Source organism: Aspergillus clavatus, genomic scaffold (assembly GCF_000002715.2).
Source record: "Aspergillus clavatus NRRL 1 1099423829805 genomic scaffold, whole genome shotgun sequence".
Taxonomy (NCBI): Eukaryota; Fungi; Ascomycota; class Eurotiomycetes; order Eurotiales; family Aspergillaceae; genus Aspergillus; species Aspergillus clavatus.
The window spans coordinates 2,903,073-2,916,825 of NW_001517094.1; the positions used below are offsets into that span (position 1 = coordinate 2,903,073).

Below are 13,753 nucleotides of genomic sequence, written 5' to 3' on the forward strand. Positions count from 1 at the left end.
GCAATACAATCCACATCAGTTGACATTTGACGCTGACATGCGCAACCATCTAGCCTTACTCAGCCTCATGAATCAATAGACTCATACTCCGTAAGAGTCATCAAGGCAATGTGAGCTGATATCTACGTCTTTATTCATTTATTATAGAGCTAATCCAACGCCTTGATAGATTTCCAAGCTTCTGCTCATCCACCACTACTGGTGCGGGTTACTGTATTATCATTACACCGTTACATGTCAATGCGGATCCACTAGGGCTGAGATCAGGCTGGGTCATGTGATGCTCCAACGCTTACATAACTCACCTCAGCCTTGGCATCCATGTGACTCTGAGTCAGGAAGTCAGGTGATGTCATTCAGAGAGACTTGGTGAAGAGTCATGTGATATGTTTCGGGTACGGTCAGCCCATAACGTGTAAGTGACATACCATACCGCCAAGCTCTCTCTCTCTTCCCCCGGAAAAGGGAAAGGTCTAGAAAGCGGATTTACAATGATTCCACCTCCAGCTGCTCTCAACGGTGCTTCAACTTCGCTTTCATCTCACGTCGAGTCCATACATATTATTAGCACCGTAGCACCGTCGTACTTTTCTTCGGCCCCTCACCGCTCTCTTATCGTCCTCATCCGGCTCGAGTTGTTCCACCCCCATCCTTATCACCTGCTTCCCTAACTGCATCAGGCCTCCTCGGGCTCTTGGGTACTTCCTCCGCCTTCGGTTCCTCGTCATCTGGACGCCACATGAGTTGAGGCTTTGTTCCAGCATTGATTCTTTCTGCGCAGCCCTTCTCGGTTTCCTGCATCAAGTCCGGCATCTTTCCGTCCACAACGCAGTCAAAACGGATCGATCCTCCCAGCCGAGGCGGTGATTCCCACATAATGACGCGCGCTTCAACGCCTCTGTCCCTTCTCCAACTCCAAAACGCCGATTCTTTATCCTCTCAAGCGGCGCTCCTTCGCAGCCTCAAGAATGAAACAATTGGCCACGACCAGCGAAAAGTGATCTATGTCAAGAGGGGCATCATCCCAATTCTCACCAAAGTCCTCACAGCGGGGAAACTGCATGGGAGGAACAATGTGGCGACGGAGCTCAATGGAGCTGTCAACCAACCGTCGGCCGTCAAGTCGGACGGAGATGAGGCATGCCACCAGGCGATCATCATTCTTGGCAGCCTAGCACAAGGTAAATAAATACTTCGAGCAACTCGTCCATAAAAGTCAGAAAAAGAAAAGAGAAGAAGAGTATCGGCTGCTCAGCCGTGACGTCAGTCGGAAGAGAGACTGATATTCTTCAACCAGGCGGCCCAGCGTTCCTCGCGCCCATTCTCGAAAGCAATTTACTCCCGGCTCTCCTGTCTCTTCTTTCTTCGCCCGACTGTCCTTCCTTCCTCCATCTCCCAATCCTTCGGACGCTCAATAGCATCGCAGATCGGCTCCCACTGCAGAGTCAGCAGCAATCCTACAAGGATACACGTGTGGCAGATCTGCTCTTCTCAAAGGAGCACGTCGGCTGCCTGGCTCGCATTATCGGGCAGGATTATGTCTCTTACCAAGCGCAGGCCTCGATTGAATTGGCTGCTGCCCTGATCGGGAAACTCTGCACAGAAGAGGCTCACAAGACAATCCTGGCTGATTCTGGAGTGTTAGATGCCCTCGGCGTCAAAATCGCTGCGTTCGTGGTCGCGCAAGGATTCGTTCTGCCGGGCGCGGAGGAGCACGTCCAAGAGCCTGGTGCGCTGGGATCATTGCCTTCTCCAGCTCCTTCGGGTGCCAAATTGGCTCCGATCCTTCGCGCGGTCACCGTCATCATCGAACACTCCAAATGGCGAGCCGAGCACTTTCTTTCGTCGCCTGGCATAGTCACGGTTTTCCCCAAACTGTTACCCGAATTCGCTCCGTCGGACATCAAGAGGGGACCCTGGGGGTCCACATATTTCTCGGGCTCGGCAGTCCCGCGACATGCTGGCATTAGTCCACTCGAGAGTCTGCTCCCAGCGGTCCCATTATCCCCAACAGGCGCCCCGGCCACCACCACGACCACCACCAATTTCCCGCCCTTGGGGCCGCAGACTGCGCGCCGTCGGTCCAGTCACTCTTTCCCCACCTCCTTCTCGCTCTTTGACTCGTCTACCGATGAGGATGAGAATCCTGTGGTTCCCTGGCTCTTGTACATGGTTCGTGCGGAGAATGGCATGGTTCGGCTGATGGCGGCTCGCCTTGTCACTGTTCTGTTCCGGCTCGGCCTCGCCAAGAAGCATCGAGTGTCCGTGTTCTCATATCTGCTGATTCCGATCCTTATACGGATGCTTGACAAGGACTACGAGATACCAGACGACGATGGCGCAGAATACGGGGGCTTGATCTCCGCCACTCTGCGCCTCAGGGAGGAAGCACCGGCCGTACTCGCGATTCTCGTGATTGACGACCAGGAATTACAGAAGCATGCCGTCGAAGGAGGTGCAATCAAGCGGCTATCGCAGCTGCTTAAGGAATCGTACAATCCCATTCAGGACAGTTCCCACCCCATGTGGCAGCCGGAAGTCGAGGAAGACATCCCTGCCGCCGAAGTGCAGCCGGCAGAGTACAACCTCGGTCCCCCGGGGTACTCCCCCACTCACTGCCATGTCATGCGATACCGCGAGAATATCCTCAAAGCACTCGCGGCTCTCGTTCCTTTCAAGGATGAATATCGCAAGCTCGTTTGCGAGAACGGAGTGGTGCCGTACATCATTGATTCCCTCAAACCGTGCCCTAGCGATGCACCGGTGGACACCTCCAACCCCAAGAACACTGCTGCTGATGGCAACCCGACACCGACCCTTCTGGCCGCTTGTGGCGCTGCTCGAATGCTCACGCGGTCTGTGAGCGTTTTGAGGACTAGTCTAATTGACGCAGGAGTTGCAACTCCTTTGTTTGTCCTTATCCGACACCCGGATGTTGAGGTGCAAATTGCTGCAACTTCGGTAATTTGCAACCTTGCGCTGGACTTCAGTCCAATGAGATCAGTCAGTCCCCTCGACATCTTTTCGCCTCGTTTGAGAGTTTTTTTTTTTTTTTTTTTTTTTTTTTTTCTTTTTTGAAAGTGAGCTGACCATTCACATAGACAATCCTCTCCGCCGATATTCTCCCCGTCCTTTGCGAACACGCGCACTCATCTAACACGAAGCTTCGCATCGAGTCACTATGGGCTTTGAAACATATCGCTTGCAAATCGACCAACGATATCAAGATCAAGATCATTGATGGGCTTAAACCCGGCTGGATCAAGCAGATCATCACACAGGATCCCACCAGCGCCCTGGCCAAGCGAGGGATGGAAGGGGAGGGTGACATTGGCGCTGCGGTGGGCATGAGTCGAGCCAATTCGGCTGGGGAGCAAGTGGACCTATTGAATCCGGTTGAGGATCTCCATGGTCGCAGCGAAGACTCCCAGATGACCGATACCTTGCCCTCGTCGAAGATGAGCCTGGGGATGTTTCTACCGGATGCGACGAGACGGCGCAAGCTCGTGTTGAATGGGGATCTTGACCAAAGCACCCAGTCTCGGCAGGATGATATCGCGGTGCAGGAGCAAACGTTTGACCTGCTGCGCAATCTCATCTGTGGGGATCATGCATCAGAGGTGGTCGACCACATCTTCAAGGAGATTGGGCAAGATATCATCCTCGACGCGCTGGCGGATAAGCTCCGATCCCGCTCGATTCACCTTCCCCATCGACGGGAGTCCGCAGCCAGCCGGGCGCTTTATGTCCCTACTGAGATTTTGATCTCGGTAACCTTTGTCATCATCCACCTTGCCGCTCTCCCATTGCATCGTCAAGTTCTGATTACACATCCAACGCTCTTGCAATACCTTATGTGGTACTTTAATCATAGTCATCGGGATGTGCGAACGAACTGCATCTGGGTTGTCATTAATCTTACCTCAGAAGACGACCCCGACGAGAAAAAAGAATGTCGTGAACGAGCGATGAAGTTACGGTCTCTCGGGGTGATGGATCGGCTGAACAGTCTGCTGGATGACCCCGACCTGGACGTCCGCGAGCGAACCAAGGTTGCAGAACATCAGATCACTCAGTTGACTCATGCATAGCGATTTCCTTTCTCTCACTTCACGGTTTTTGTGATTCTTGATGATCTTCTTTTAAGTAGCATGGGCATTTGCTGGGACTGGATACGGGTTCTTGAGACATGGAGGGGGCGTTGGCAGGAATGTATAAATGCATCATCTACAAACACATATTACGTCCGAATATTTACAATAATTTCCACCGTTTGTAGATTCCGTTTGGGATTTTAATATCTCCCTGTCTCTGAGGTACCTCTCGAGACTTCAAGATGTCTCCTCGGCTTTATCTTATCTGGTAAGCATTCGACGATCCCCCAACGACGTCATATCAAAGCAAGTCTTGATTCAGAGCGACTCTCCATCAAGCAACACATCAGCTTCAAGTCAATGATTGTCTTTTTCGACGTCCACATAGCCCAATAGTTCACATTTATCCTCGTCAAGAGTCTCACAATGGCCCCAGTCCCTGCCTCTATACTACGAGCTCTCTCCCTCCCCGATGCCTCCAAAGCCAGCCTCTCGACCACCGGCCTCGGCTCCGGCTTCACCAGCACAGGAGCAATCCACGCCACGATAGCGTCCGCCGACGGCACAAGCGAGGAAGAACGCCGCTACTTCGTCAAGACGTCCGCCGACGGCACAGCAGCGGAGGAGATGTTCCGCGGGGAATACGAGTCGCTCAACGCGATCGCGCACGCCGTCCCGGGGCTCTGTCCCCGCGCACTAGCCTGGGGCCCTCTCGACGAGCACAGCAAAGCCAACTCCAACCCCACAAGCAAGAGCTTCTTCCTTGTGACCGAGTTCCTGGAGCTAGGCGGTGGCGGTGGCGGGCGGCACACAGGACCCTCGCTCGCCCAGCGGCTGGCGCAGCTGCACTCGACGCCTGCGCCGCCTGATCCGGCGACAGGCCGCCGGCGGTTCGGCTTCCCCGTCCCCACGTTCTGCGGAGACAGCAGGCAGCTGAACCGGTGGCGGGACTCGTGGGCGGAGTTCTACGCGGAGGAACGGCTGCTGATGATCCTGGAGCGGGCGGAGCGGCGGCATGGGCCGGACGGTGGGCTGCGGGCGCTGGTGGAGCGGACGGCGGGGACGGTGGTGCCGGCGTTGCTGGGGGAGGGCCATTTGGGGTATGCTAGGGACGGGAAGGGGGAGGGGATTGTGCCGGTGGTGGTGCATGGGGATCTGTGGAGTGGGAATGCGGGTCGGGGCCGGATCGTGGGCACTGGGAGTTTGCGTGGGCGTGGGCGTGGGCGTGGGCGTGGGCGAGCGGGGGACGAGGAGGAGGAGGAGGAGGTGGTAGTAGGTGACGTGGTGTATGACCCGTCGGCGTGCTATGCACATAGGGAGTACGAGCTGGGGATTATGCGGATGTTTGGCGGGTTTGGGGCGCCGTTTTTCGAGGCGTATCATCGCATTGTGCCCAAGACGGAGCCGGTCGAGGAGTATGATGACCGGGTGCGATTGTATGAGCTGTAAGACGTCCTGGCTCGTGGTGGATCTGGGGGGGGTGGGAGTGAGTATAAGTATGCTGACCCTTCTAGGTATCATCATCTGAACCACCATGCGATCTTTGGGGCTGGGTATAGGTCGGGGGCAGTGTCGATCATGGAGAAGCTGCTAAAGAAGTATGGCGAGTAGCTTCGGCTACGGGGGAGATACCAATACATCGAGATCAACCCCCTACCACAACGAGCAGTCATTCCTGGCCCTGAACCCGCGCGGATTGGTCCCAACACTGGGCGTCCATGCAGGCGAAGATGACAAGGCCATCAAGCCACTCTACGAGTCCAACGTCATCCGCGAATACCTCAAGGACGCATACCCAGACCACCAGCCGCGTCTGCTTCCGTCCGATTCCTACGAGAAAGCCCGCGCCCGGATCTTGATGGACTTTGTGAGCTCGCGGAGACTGCCAAAGTCCGTGAGGAGTTCCTCAGTCGTCCGAACGAGTGGACGAGGGAGATGCATCTCGAGGGGCCGTTCTTTCTAGAGGGATCAACTTTCCTTTCCTGATTTGGCTCTGGCGCCCTGGGCGGTGCGGTTGTGGGCCTTTGATGGGTTGAAGACTGGTGGTCTGGGAATTCCTGCTGAGGGACAGGAAGGAGAGGATAAAGCTGTCTGGCAGCGGTGGAGGAAGTGGCTCAGGGCTGTGGAGGAGAGGGAGGGTGTAAAGGCAACCACCAGTGAGAAGGGTCATTACTTGCCAATCTATACCCGCTATGCAGAGAATACTGCCCAGAGTGAGTTGGCCAAGGCGACCAGAGCTGGAACCGGAGTACCTTGAACGTCACGGTGCTGAGGATATATATAGTCGGTTGGGATGACTTAGGTGTCTAGTCGCCCAGCCCTTGATGATGATGAAACACAACATCTCTTTACATAGATTCACTGTCTTCAGATCTTCCCTCTTTAACAGTAATAATGCCACTTCCTCCCAACTTTCATTGATATAGGTTGTCGCAAAGCCGTTGACTGTTCTCTTGCTTGAGACCGGCGGAGGAACCTTCTTCCAGTACACGTGACCGTGATGGTCGCCGCCAATCACGCATCATTATAGAGTCCCCATCTTCAAGCTGTCGCGCTCATTCTCAGATCAACTACCACGACAAGCTCTGCCACCCCAGCACTCCAGGATGGCCTCAGAGAAGCGGGATGACGCGACACAGCCGGCTGCCTCAGACCAAGGGCTGCCGGAACCCCCTGCCATTCACCCGTCCTTCATCCAGGTGGCCAAGCCGTATGTCTTTGAGCAGACCATACAGAAATGTATTGCGGCCATGGGGGTGAATCCCCTGCGCGAGGAATCTCTGCGCCTGCAAGGGGTGACGTGGATTGATAACGTCCGCCGGGTGCTCTATCTGTATGCTCCTGCTGGCGACCCGAATGATGAGTGAATTACTGACCGGCTAGACCTATCCGTACTTTCAACACTGCTGTGGTCTACTATCACAAATTCCGGCTGATCCACCCCGACACGGAGTACAACTACATGGTATCTATCTCTTTCTTCTTGCCTTTCTTTGGGACGATGTCCTGACTTCGTTAGGATGCTGCTGCGGCTGCCCTCTTCACAGCCTGCAAGATCGAGGACACCCTGAAGAAGTCCCGCGAGATTGTCTGCGCTGCGTACAATCTCAAGCTGCCCCCATCAGAGCACATGGCTCCAGATAACCCAGTGGGTTTTCAGAACATCACTTGGCGACAGAAAGCAGAACTAACAACGCCTAGGTTTTCGAGGCGCACGCCCGAGGCATCATTGGGCTAGAGCGACTCATGCTCGAAGCGTCTGGCTTCGATTTCCGAACCCGCCACCCACAAAAGACCCTGATCAAACTAGCCCGACATTATGGCATGATGCCGCAGTCTGAGGTCTCCAACCTCGCCTACCGCATCTCGCAGGATCTGTACCGCACCTTTGCGCCCATCAAGCAGACCAGTTCCACCATGGCGTTTTGCTGCCTTGAGCTCGCAGGCCGTTTGCTGGACCAGCGCCTAGAGCCCGTGGAGCGGGGGCTTGATTACGAGCAGTGGAAGACCAGCCGCGAGGAAGTCATGGGTAAGCCGCCGTCCAATGCAATAGTTTTTTATCACTTCCCAGCGAAACGCAAAAAGATATTTGAAACTGACACGAAACCAGAAACCCTGTTCGATTTGCTCGAGCTATACACCCACAATCGCGGATCCACCTGCGTCGGCCCGCACTTCCCCGCCGATCGATTCCTCACCGTCCGCATCCCCCTGAACAAGGAAGCCGAGGCCCAGCAGCTACCACGCTACACGCACTGGGTCGACGAGACCCGAGCGCCCCGAGCGCTCAACGGCGCCAGAGGCGGCCGGAACACCGCCGCCGCACAGAGAGAGAAAGACAAGGGCGGCGCGCCGCCGCTGCACCCCCTTACGCCCGTCGCGGCCAACGGGGAGCGGCCCAAGCCCGGCGAGCGCGGCCGCGACGGCGCAGTCCGCTTCATGATCGATCCGGAATGCGCGGAGGCGGAGAAGGCGCGGGTGGCGGAGTACTTCAAGGTCGAGATGGAGGAGTACGAGGTCGAGGAATGAGCTTGACTTGACGATCTGTACGTGCGTCGAGGCTGTTTCCTTCTTCGAACTACGAAAACATTCCCGGCACACGGATTCCTTTTTTTTTTCCGAGGGCCAACTCGAAGCTTGAGAAATATAGGCGGGGCGCAACGAACAAGTCTTCAGTTGCCTAGGGCTGGAGATCTGGAGATCATAACGAAATCCCAGGGGAAACCCGCTCATGCAGAACAATTCGGCCCCGTTTCTTGAGCTCAAGGTTGAGTGTCGAGCAGCTTGTAGCGCCGTCCGACACAAACGTCAAAACTACCGGCTCAGCTTGAATGCCAGCACCACACACCCCGTCTATGGTGAACTAGACGCTCCAGCTAGGTCGATTCGGGGACCGCCGGGTTTGGTCTTGCAAACTGCCCTGGGCAATATAGGCCAGCCATCTAAACTTGGAACAGACGATGCAGGCACGATGAAGGAGGGCAACATCGTCACAGGCAAATAGCTACGACTTATGAGATATATGTCGAAGGATAAAATCTATTCAGGCAGTCGAGTACCTAATCATGGATGTGAGAGCTATATATGATGGGCCTTTACGCGCTGCATCGGGCCCTTCCAACTCACAGAGAAGCAGGCGGACGAGAAGAAAGAAGAAGAGGAAGAAGAGAAGAAGAATCTACCTAGACAAAAAAGTGTTCCGTTCCCTTTTTTTCCCCCCCCGGCTGAACCAACCCGAACGTCTTTTCCTGACATGTATACACCAACAAGCCAATGTACTGGCAAGAAATTACAGTGAGAAAAAAAGATTAAAAAAAAGTTTGGATGAATAAAAGCCGAACAAGTTCATCAATACTTCCGGTCTCGGAAGATGTATAGTCATTAGCGAGGTGCTTTCATCGGCGTTTCAACTCGGTGTTGAGGCAGTCCAGGATCTGTAGATCGTGAGTAAATTGCAAATATGAGCAGAGTATCAGAAGACAACATACCGTATCGGAAATGGTTCCCTGGTTGTAGAGGTATTTGCCTAACCCACGGACCACCTCAAGCTGCTGATCGACGGTAAGGCCGTTGATTGCAGCCTCAATGATGTCCCCAACACTGGCCTTGTACACAGCAATGAAGCTGTGGTAGTACATGTACGAGAAGAATCCCATGATGAACTGGCAATCCATGCGGTCGGTGATGCCGCCGTGGCCCGGGATGGATTCGCCAAAATCCTTGATCTTAAAGGTGCGCTTGAGTCCGGATGCGAAGAAGCCACCGAATGGCGCAATGAGGGAGGCAAAGGTCGCGAACACCAGGATGTGGAACTGCATGGGCTCAACGTAGAAGGTCTTGGCGAGACCGGTCCATTCGGGAAGCGAGTAGGGCTGGGGCACAAAGACCGGGTTGGGGGTACATTGCAGTCCAGTTAAGACGTTGGCGCCGAGATCATTGACCGGGCAGATGAAATACTTGTAGCGCATCAGGATGTTGGTCATGAAGTAGCCGAAGATGATGGTGCAAATCCAAGCACCAAGGAATCCTTCGACTGTCTTCTTGGGCGACAGCTGGATCAGTTGAGTGCGTCCGAAGGTGATACCGCATACATAGGCGAAGATGTCGTTGGTGATTACTAGGGAAGCTGGCAGGAAGAACCAGATCATGCCCTCAAAGACATTGTTCATGACAAAATGAGCTTGGACAACGATAAGATAGAGGGCCATATGGGTCCAGGCAAACTGGGTGAACTGGAAACGGTAGTGGCCTTTCTGCAGCGAGGCGACGAAGAAGACGAATCCTGCGCAGTGATTGCAGCACCTTAGCATTCTGGACGAACGTACAGACTCCGCAGGAGTACTTACCCATGACGTACAGCGTGAAGCTGATGAACCGATGATGCGTCGCCAGAGGAAGCAGGACCTTGTCAACCAGAAGGATATGCTTGAAATAGTAGATCACACTTTCTCCGTAAAGGAAGTACATGGTTGTAGCCAGAAAGTACCAATTCAGCGACTTGGTGAAGCGCAGATTCTTCTCCCTGCTGGGAACATTGGCGATAGCAATTACTTCCTTGAACGAGACGATTTGGACTGCGGTTACGATACCGATGATGTAGATGTGGCCTGAAAACATGGCAATGAAGAAGAATAAGATCATAACGAAGGTCCATATTGTCCGAGTGATAAACGTCTGTTTCTTCTTTTCATAGTCGGACAACTGAGGCTGCTCCTGCTTCTGAACGTTCAAAACTTGTCAGCTTCTGGTATGATTTTCTTTTCTTTTCTTTTTTTTTTTTTTTTTTTTTTTTGGCTGCACTCTTCAATCTGCTGGCGACTCACCTCTTCGGGAATTGTTGCAGACTTGGAGACAATACCATCCTTCGAAGGACTCCCAGGATCGGAAGCAATGTCACTGGCATCAGAGATGCTCATCCGCCGATTTTCAGAGCCACTGTTTGCTCTGTGTTGAAACCGGACGTTCCGGCGTGATTTGGACATGATGGGACAGGGCTGACAAGGCTGGAGACAAGGGGAGAGAGGTCGATTTTCTCACAACAGAGCGACACGACTGCGCGGGGAGAGCAAGACCAGGTAAGCGGGGAAATTTCAGGAGATGGATCTGAAACCGGGGTTCAGGGACACGGAATGGACCCGAACAAGGGTGAAAGATGGGAAGTTGGCGTTGGCAAAAGAATCTCTGGGGGAAGGGGGGAAATAATCAGACAAGTGCGTGCTGGAGAGCGATCGTCGTCTTGGTTTAGTTAGCTAGTTAGTGGTTGTAGTGTCAAAATTTCATGTGAAGTATGGAGTACGTAGCACCCGAAAGCGGTCGGGCAGGAGGAAACAGGAAGGACGAAGAGAGAAGAGAGAGATTAAGGGGGGAGGGTGCAGCGGTTGATGTACTTTGAAAGTCGACTCGAAGCCATTCAACCTGGAAGAGGATGAAATCAAGTGGATGGAAGGGGGAGAGAGAGAGAGGAAGAAGTCTCCCAGACTTTGAAAGTTGTCACCAAACCAGAAGAACCTCGATTCCCCCCCCCGTGACTCTGCACTACGTCAGGCCTGCGTCCCTTTTTTTTTTTCTCTCTCTTTTGGTTCCTGACATTTATCTTTTCTCTCCCGTACCAAAATCTCAATAACAAAAAACACTCATCTTGTCGAGCTCAATGCCATTCGCTGTCCTCGTCTGATTCATGGCGACCGTGTGTCTCGGGTTATGGAAGACGACGATGATTTCTTCTCGGACGATGGCTTCGACGATCTGCCTCCCAGTACGTTGTTGCAGCTCGAGCAGAACGCGTATCTAGCCACGCAGGTGCAACAGCCGGTGCAGTTTGAGCAGACTGCTCATGCGCCCGACCAGCGAACCACGCCTGTTCCGGCCGTCAACAAGTCTCCGATTCGAGCACCTGAGCCCCAGTCGATTCCTGCCAATACTACTTCATTGAGACCTCCTGCGCGGTTACACACCGGGCTGACCAACGATTACGATGCCCTGGATGTAGGGGAGCTCGATGCAGAGGTGGTTGATGATGATACGGGATTGGCAATTGCGCTGGATCAGCCGCCTGCTCTGGCGGGGCAGGCGGTCCCTTTGCGCCATGAGGACGTCGCAGACGCCATGGAGATTGAAGAGGGCAATCCATACCAGTCCAGTATCTATGAGGCATATAATGCGCTCGAGGAGAAGGTACCTGAAGCTGAAGAGGAGGCAGAGCATCAGACAATCGCTAACATCGGGCTGATCTTATCCACAGGTGCGATTAGAAGAGGAGCGACTAAAACAAATGACGGATGAGCTGGCCACCGCTCGGTCGCTAGCTGAGACAAAAGCCGGGGAGATTGCCATTATCCGGTCGAACCAAGCGAAACTGGTTGAGAACTATGATCGACAGCTGGCGGCACTACGAAAGGCAATGGCCGAGGAGGCGGCCAAACACAGGGAGGAAGTGGAGGCAGCGCGAGCTGAGGGCAAGCTACTCGCGACGGAGAATGCGTTCCTCAAACAGGATCTTGCCGAGGAGACCATGCGAATCAACAGCTTGAAGGCAAAGAGTCGCGCGCCGGACAATGCGCCGCCACCACCGGTCACGCCCAAGAAGACCCGGGTACTTCCGTTCCGCGATGGGTTCGACGACGATGAGATTATGGCCGTCTCACCCACCAAGTCCACTCAGTCGAAGCGGATGACCCCCATGGGTCCTGGGAAGAAGAAACGGAAGCTGGACCCGGGAAGTCCGACACCGCTACCTTTGAGCCAACAGGTAGAGCCTGCAGCGGAGGCGCTGGAGGATATGTTGGATGATGCGATGATGGATGAGGAGATCATTACTGAGGAGCCCCTCCCCCGAAAGGACGATCACAATGCGCAGCTCATGAAAGCGATACTCAATCACAAGACCTACCCAAACGAAGAGACCGATATCGAGGTGATGGCGCGAATGGCGTTTCCGTCAGAGCCGCAACGGAAGCTGTCCACTATCTTATTGGACGAGACGGCGAAACTACACTCAGGAAACTATGTGGTAGAGTACGCGCAGGTCATCTCTTCGTTATGGTCTCGAGCCCTAAAGGAGAAATTCTTCCCGCCAGTGCCGTTGTTCACATTGATCATGCGCTACCTGTTGACGTTGGATGGACCGTCATGCATCCCGCATATGCTTGAATATCTGGTGCCAGTGCTGCAGCAATCGGGAGATATCAACGGGGTACCTCGGTTCGAAAATTCGCCTGTCTCGCGACAGAATCTCGGCCAGATACGCCAGACGCCGTTATCCCAGCTCGAACCTTTGGTTGACTCGACCGAATCCCTCGGACTGCTTTACCAGATGGCATGCACGTGTGTGCATCGGGAGCGGACGATGGAGAAGTTCTGGCGATATATGCGCTACGACTTCGTTCTGATGATGTTGAATTGCGCGCAACCGATCCGGGACATTATATTGATGCTGAATCTCCTCGCAACCAGCATCCGTCCGACATCCTTTGGGTCCATCCAGGAGGCCGAGCAAGACCAGTTTGCCAACGAGAACTATATAGTAGACCGCGTGGCCAATCTCCTGAGCGAGATGCCGCAACTGGATGAGGGCCAGCCCCCGTACACCGCAGCCGAGATCTGCACCGTGCGCCTGGAGGCCATGAAGTTTCTCACGGCGGTGGCGTTCAACCCCGTCGCCCCGGTAAGCGACCACGGGAGCTCTGTCATCGCTTACCATCCCACGGTCCTGGCGCGGATCATCCGAGCCATGCACGACGAGCTGGATGCGCTCTACAACTATCCACCGGAGCGACATCTGCATGCAGCCATGGTCAACGGCTTGATGCGCTTAGTCTACGGGGTCGTCCGTCGCCACAAGAATGTGGATCTACAATCGAAACTCTGTCGCGTGGCGGGAGGGAAACAGAAATTCCTGGTGGTGTTGACCCGGTTGGCTTTCAGCGAGGGACCGATTCTTGAGGGAGGCATTGATGATGACACCGTGGAGATGGCCCATGAGATCCTGGACGATGCGGTTAATCCGCAGGAGGCAGAGGCTCTTTTAGAAATATTTCCCAGCGCGAAGCGAGACGATTGATACGAATAACCATGTGTATGATAATGAATGCAAGACCAGTGCGAATATTTATACTTCTGAGTTGTGGTTTTTTGAAACCTAATTCAAATGACCGTTTAAG

At 54.1% G+C, this 13,753-nt stretch overlaps 5 protein-coding genes across 5 annotated transcripts, besides 7 other annotated features; 4 read left to right on the forward strand and 1 right to left on the reverse strand.

Moving 5' to 3' along the window:
• Window positions 1-877: 877 nt before the first annotated feature.
• Window positions 878-4,091, forward strand: ACLA_027520 (armadillo repeat protein; the record flags this gene model as incomplete). The annotated part of the gene is made up of 3 exons (XM_001269455.1): window positions 878-1,181; window positions 1,298-3,003; window positions 3,102-4,091. The coding sequence occupies 3 exons, from the start codon at window positions 878-880 to the stop codon at window positions 4,089-4,091; spliced, it is 3,000 nt and encodes a 999-aa protein (XP_001269456.1).
• Window positions 3,041-3,075: a microsatellite.
• Window positions 3,041-3,076: a microsatellite.
• A 429-nt stretch (window positions 4,092-4,520) lies between the features above and the next one.
• ACLA_027530 (putative fructosamine kinase) lies at window positions 4,521-6,351 on the forward strand (the record flags this gene model as incomplete). Its single annotated transcript, XM_001269456.1, has 4 exons — window positions 4,521-5,539; window positions 5,609-5,692; window positions 5,739-5,984; window positions 6,060-6,351. 4 exons carry the CDS (start codon window positions 4,521-4,523, stop codon window positions 6,349-6,351), a joined length of 1,641 nt encoding a protein of 546 aa, XP_001269457.1.
• Window positions 5,300-5,331: a microsatellite.
• Window positions 5,336-5,361: a microsatellite.
• Window positions 6,352-6,700: 349 nt separating the features above from the next.
• On the forward strand, window positions 6,701-8,123 carry ACLA_027540 (putative cyclin; the record flags this gene model as incomplete). Its single annotated transcript, XM_001269457.1, has 5 exons — window positions 6,701-6,927; window positions 6,978-7,059; window positions 7,114-7,242; window positions 7,296-7,623; window positions 7,705-8,123. 5 exons carry the CDS (start codon window positions 6,701-6,703, stop codon window positions 8,121-8,123), a joined length of 1,185 nt encoding a protein of 394 aa, XP_001269458.1.
• A 614-nt stretch (window positions 8,124-8,737) lies between these two features.
• Window positions 8,738-8,771: a microsatellite.
• Window positions 8,772-8,989: 218 nt separating this feature from the next.
• cds1 (phosphatidate cytidylyltransferase) lies at window positions 8,990-10,576 on the reverse strand (the record flags this gene model as incomplete). Its single annotated transcript, XM_001269458.1, has 4 exons — window positions 8,990-9,028; window positions 9,083-9,876; window positions 9,941-10,313; window positions 10,418-10,576. 4 exons carry the CDS (start codon window positions 10,574-10,576, stop codon window positions 8,990-8,992), a joined length of 1,365 nt encoding a protein of 454 aa, XP_001269459.1.
• Window positions 10,348-10,385: a microsatellite.
• Window positions 10,348-10,386: a microsatellite.
• Window positions 10,577-11,294: 718 nt separating the features above from the next.
• On the forward strand, window positions 11,295-13,653 carry ACLA_027560 (putative DNA repair protein Rad26; the record flags this gene model as incomplete). The annotated part of the gene is made up of 2 exons (XM_001269459.1): window positions 11,295-11,768; window positions 11,836-13,653. The coding sequence occupies 2 exons, from the start codon at window positions 11,295-11,297 to the stop codon at window positions 13,651-13,653; spliced, it is 2,292 nt and encodes a 763-aa protein (XP_001269460.1).
• Between the last annotated feature and the right edge of the window lie 100 nt (window positions 13,654-13,753).